The sequence below is a fragment of the Fragaria vesca genome, linkage group LG3 (genome assembly GCF_000184155.1).
Source record: "Fragaria vesca subsp. vesca linkage group LG3, FraVesHawaii_1.0, whole genome shotgun sequence".
NCBI classification, from domain to species: domain Eukaryota; kingdom Viridiplantae; phylum Streptophyta; class Magnoliopsida; order Rosales; family Rosaceae; genus Fragaria; species Fragaria vesca.
In genome coordinates this window covers 2,239,736-2,245,735 of record NC_020493.1, presented here as the reverse complement: position 1 = coordinate 2,245,735, position 6,000 = coordinate 2,239,736, and the positions used below count along the sequence as shown (strand labels likewise).

At 39.2% G+C, this 6,000-nt stretch overlaps 1 protein-coding gene across 1 annotated transcript in view; it reads right to left on the bottom strand.

Moving 5' to 3' along the window:
- LOC101310880 overlaps positions 1-6,000 on the bottom strand; it is a 1,534,871-nt gene that overhangs the window by 1,502,104 nt on the left and 26,767 nt on the right. The window contains exon 9 of the mRNA XM_004295332.1: positions 5,660-5,692. Coding sequence (XP_004295380.1) covers positions 5,660-5,692 — 33 coding nt within the window. The remainder of the gene's footprint in view (positions 1-5,659; positions 5,693-6,000) is intronic.

Here is a 6,000-nt window from a genome sequence, read left to right as displayed (position 1 = left end):
GTGTATGTGTGTGTGTATATACATACATATATATATATATATATATATATATATATATTTGAATTTCTGCTCTGACCTATATTGAGAAATTAAGCCCTAGGATTTGGTATCTTTTACCTTCAGATTAAGCATACCGACTGATTTCTTTCCTCTTTACCTTCAGATTATGTTTTACCGAGTTTGATTAATTGTTGACTTTCAAAGGGTTCTTAGGATTTGGTATAATGAGCAAAAGACGTTTGCTAAGGATCACCAGCGTTTGGGAAATTTCGAACTTTTCTCTATACTAAGGAGAGGGATAAGAAACATAGCTAACTCCCTAAGAAAATCATAAAAATCTGATGAATATCCAAATTTCTTCAATCGTATGGTTTAGGATACTTTCATGTGTGTGTGTATGTTTATTATTCGTTACTGTGTTTTGTGAAGTAATATATTTTATGTATATATAACAACAATTTATCTCTCTCCCAGAGTGCCCGGCATAAGAGACATTGGAGGAAGTTCATGAAGGGATTAAACACGTAAATATTAGCATCTACCTTCATCACTCTCTGTATATATAGTTTTGAGTCTTGGTGAGCTTCACAAATTGATGACAAATATGATTATCTAATTTTGCAGCTGGACCAAGAAATTGGCTAAAGAGCAATATAAGTTTTATTTGAGGCAGATAGGGTGTAAGTTTAATTTGAACCCGATGGCTATGAAGATGATGGAAGTGAAATTTCAGTCTGAAGCGCGAAATGCCGAATTGTTGGATCAAGAGACATTGGCGGGGATAATAAGTGGACCTGTTACAAGAAATATACTGGAGGGGGTGATAACTGGGGAGATTACAATGAAAACGATCTGGGATGCACATGTTCAACATTTTCTCAAGGTGGGATCAATTCCGTCTAGCTAATCAATTAACTACTAGTGGTTTTAGTGTGGTGAATACTTCATAAGACCAGATCTGTTGGCCGGAGTGTTTTTTTCCTTGCTGCTCTAATGGAGTAGATATGCCTTTGTACCGTCTTGCAGGATTTTGACAAAAATCGGTATCCGTCATGGGACTTTCATCAATTTGTAATGCAGAAACGACAATTTGGAAGCAAAAGCCTCACCACTGCTTCTGGAATAAGTGATAAAGAAACAGATTAAAGTCTGACCCTCATACCCACCTAAAGGTAAGGAAATAGAAAACTCTGGTATATAGCTAGTTATGTGCATGCATTTCTATCAGAACGTATCGATGTCATCATGCTCTTTCCAGCTGCTAACTGAGAGTGCTTGATCTCATGGGTTGAAAGAAAAAACGATTTTTTCCCTATATTTGTTTTAGGCTTAATATTTCTGATTCAGAAGTTGTCGATGAAAAAAAAAGGGTCTGTGAGGTTGAGGGTGTTATTCGCTTTTTGTTATCCGCGTGTGTAATGGTGGTCTCTCTTCTCTCCTTCGCAGGTATGCAGCTTGATGGAAAGAAAATTAAAGAACCGCATTTCAGCACAATCAAAGCTAGCAGTTGCATAGTAACACAGTTGAGTATTTGTCTACTTTCATGAGGTTATGTGCTCCAATTAGAAAATGGAGATTTGTAGCTACAATTAGATTACAAATTTACAAGTGGCGTATAATTAATAAGGCCATACATGCGATGTGTGGGTTGTTTTCATCTTACTAAGAAATGTTACTAGATATCTCTACTATTATAAAGTGCTCAGACTTCACCAAATTATGAATATTTATGCACATATAAGTCTAAAAAGTCTGATGCCCCTTCAAAAAAAAAGAAGATCTGACGCCAAAGATTAATTCAGTCCAACCCGTATATTGTAACTTTTCTTATTACATACATAGCATGAAAAAACACCTTAATTACGTGCGGGTCGTGCCTCTAGCTACTCTTGATCACCTCGTAGGCTCGTACGTGCCTCACAAGGTTCACTGGCTACTAGCACCATAGTATACAGCATGCTCATGAAATCGCCAAAATCCTCAACCCTGGTTGTCGTCATGGATTTCTTCATCCTAGTCAGCTCGTCATGCCATGTCCCATTGTTCCTCTTCTTCTCCCAAAAAGCATTCCTTATCAGATTCTTCTTACTCACAGTCGGCTCCCTAACAATTTTAGATTCGTCATCTTCTCCTGTATAAACACGTCATTCTTCATCAGATCTTCTAACGTCTCTAGATGACTGGCAGTCATGGGGATTCTGATCCTATGGTCGTCGGGCATGGCAAACACACCTTCATCCAATTCGCTTGGGAATATTCCGATCCAAGTTACATCGCACCCGCCGCAGCATTGAGATACAGTCGAAATAATCTTAAGCCCATCTGGACTGCTGTCCACAAGTGCAAGAACTGGAAGCTTCAACTCCTTCTTCAGCTTACACAGAAAGAGCTTCGTCTTCGAGTCAAGCTCCTCTTCAACATTCACAACTATAAATTTACTAGCAGCCGCTGCCAATCTTCGAAAATTCTCGTACCTCTGAACTACTAAGATGAATTCTCCAGTACTACTCTTCATATCAACGACTGTAACGTTGGCGAGATTTGGGATGATTTTGCCCCCCTGCATTTTAGTGCAGTCAACCTCTTTGCCGTCTTCAGAGAACTGAAGTTGACCCCCAACGACACGCCCTTCATCAAAGGAGGCGGGGACAGGGCAATGAGAATATCTATGGGTGGCGCGGCCACTGCGAAAGTCTTCCAGATTATCAAGGATGAAGGAGCTTAAATTCAGTTTTAGGCTATCGTTCATGTTGGACAAGAATAACTCTATACGTTCCAAGGACTCTGGTGTCACTTCCGGTTCCTGGTGATTAGCCATCGTGCGTTGGATTTCAGAGAAAGAGAGAAGGCGATAAAACGTAAGGATGAGGATCTCAAAACTGAATGACTATCATATTAGAGCGAGTGTTCTTATATAGAGATCAGAATCTTGGATTACACTTTTACTTTCACAAAGAGGAAACATAAAAAGGGCATAAACATCCTTTACTTTTCTGAATAGGAAACATAAAAAACGACCAAGTACCAGTTCTAAATCATGACAGGAGTTACCTCAGACTTCTAGGTTTGGATGCCTTAGCTTACCTTTTTCAAGATATATCTTTCAGTTTTTAGTTCTGTTTGTTGATGTTTTCCTACCTTTGTAAGGAATAAGAATTAGGTTTTGTTGTTTAATTATTTCCCAATTGTAACAGGTTATTTCTAGAATAGGGATTAATATATGTTTTCTTACCTTTTTAAGGAATAAGAAATATGTTGTTGCTTAATTATTTCCTACTGTAACAGGTTATTTGTAGTCCTTTAAGGAATAGGGGTTAGTACGTTAATGTTTTCCTAAGAACATCAGAAAGGACTTTTAGACCAATATAAAAGGAGCTGGAGGATGTAGGTAGGGAACATATAACACACCAGCTACTCAGCTAGCATAACATCTCGATCTCGACTTGATCGACGTTTTACTTGTTATCCGCTGCAAGAACGAATTAATGGCGCGTCGCAAGAATATTGTCAAGAGGACACCTACGAGACAACACACACCAGGCGCACCAACAAAACCACCAAAAAAACCAATGTTCGAGGATGATGAGGTGCTCGACTTAGATGAAGATCAACTTAAACAGGAGAAAGACGCACTCAAAACGCAATTCGATCACCGATCGTGGCCACATGGGGATTCCGTCAGAGAAGAAACCATAGTCCAAAAACTGAAGGAATACCGAGACAAGTATCGTGACAGCTATACCTTCGAGAATGACGACGACCCCGCCGTTGATTATTCCGTTAAAGATCTCCACAATTTCCTTCAGGTTGAGGACATGAGTCCAGAGGATGTAAACACGAAAATTTTAAAATTAATAGCATCAGCTCCTACGCTCGGCTTCTCAGTGCCATCAAGGAAGGCTAAGGATACTCAGGTGTTCAGCAAAACTCTCGATTCATGGGTCTTACGAGGTGATAAAGAATTCAAGCGCAGAGATAAAAAAGGTAGCAAGGCATACAATATTACTCTCGCTCTGCTCACTCGGATATATGAGCTCTGTGAGGAAAAACGACACATGGAGATTCGTGAAATCTACTACTCAAATACTAAGCTCTTCAGAAGTGTGAAAAGAGTGTCTGAACTTATCGATGACGTTTGTTGCATGCTCCGTTGCACTAGGAAAAGCCTCTATGTTACAGCAAGTGAAAACGGTCTGATCTTCGGTGACATTTCCTTCACATTAGATGGCAACGACTTTAACTGTCGTTCCGGAGGGACTCGAGGAATAACTATCCCCTCAAACATCAGTTCAATTACTAACATAAGATGTAACTCAAGTAAGAAGGAGGATGAACCCTACTGTGTAATAGTCGTGGAGAAAGATACGGTTTTCAAACGCTTGGTGGAGGATGGGTTTTGTGACAAGTACCATTGCATACTGATATCCGGAGGAGGCATGCCAAGTGTGGAAACCAGAATCGCATTACGTATCATAAGCATTGCGCTACAGCTTCCTGTGTTTGCACTCATGGACGGCAATCCGTACGGACTGAGGATTTATTCTGTTTATCGTTACGGGTCTAAGAAAATGTCTTATGACCGTGAAAATTTAGTCACACCCAAAATTGAGCTGTTGGGCATGCGGTACTCGCATATTGACACGTTTGGAATACCCGCAGCATATATCGAGAAAATGACCAAGCCGGATATAATTACTGCAAAGAAGTTGAAGGAGCGACAACATCTGAAGAACTATCACAGTCACTTGAAATCCATGATTAAGCACAAGAAAAAGATACAAATCGAAGCTCTCTATTGTCGCGGCCTTCGATATTTAGCTAAAGTTGCTTCGCCCCTGATGCTTGACCACAAACTGACTGAGCTGAAGTTGGAAGCAACAATGGAGGAAAGGATACCAACAATCGAAACTCTCTGTTGTCACCGCCTAGATTGTTTGCCTGACGTCATTGTCAAGCGTCAACAAAGTCACCACGACATGTTCCCTAACGTGGTAACAAATCTCACTGAACAAATTACAAATCTAAGGGTGGAGTGATTTTTGTTACGTGGTAACTGGTTTTTCTTTTCTAATTGCCCTTTTAAATTTGTAATACAATCTGCCCTCTTTTTTCCTTTTTCTTTTTATATTTACCTTACATTTATATTTGGTGTAGTATTTAACAATTAAGTGATATCTGGACTTCAAATTTATTAAAAAAAATTAGACCTCGTTATTCTTTTATAAAGTACTAATTTGTAACCCAAAAGAAAAAAGGTTCGATCTCAACTCAACCAAGATCGTCGTTGATGCATCACTTAAGAGTTCTTTCTTTGATCAAAACTTAACTATTTGGACCTCTCGAGAGGAAGAGAGTATGAAAGAGATAAAGGGGGTACAGACGAAACTTTGATGGCAAAGTTGTTTGAGAGGAGGTCAAATATCAGCCTTTATCTTTGTTTTTAACGATATGAGTAGTCTGTTTAGAAAAAAAAAAGAAAAAAAAGAAGCAAGATATTGATTATCAAAACTTTAAACTAAAATTACTTTTGAGTTGAACTCTCGTCATTGACCTTACTCATCTTCACTCCCTTCATCTTCACTGACTTCGTCTTCACTCTCTTCGCCTTCACTCTCTTTGCCTTCATCACTCTCTTCCTCTTCACTGACTTCCTCTTCACTGACTTCATCTTCACTCTCTTCACCTTCACTCTCTTCATCTACATCTTCATCACTTTCTTCAGATTCTTTTATACCAAACTCTTTGTCTCCCTGGACAGCCTCCCCTAAATACCATAAAACAGCACGAGGTATAATCTCATTGCGAATGGTCGACCTACACAAAAAACACAACGTACACATTAGCAAAGAGCTAGTCCCGTATTACAATAGGTCAAGTAGATTTCAATCATACTAGAGCGAGTGATGACCTTGACCAACATAGTAGAATTTTGGTGGTGGCCGTGGCCATGGTCTATTTAATTAGTATATTAATCCACAATACGAACACTCACCCAATGTA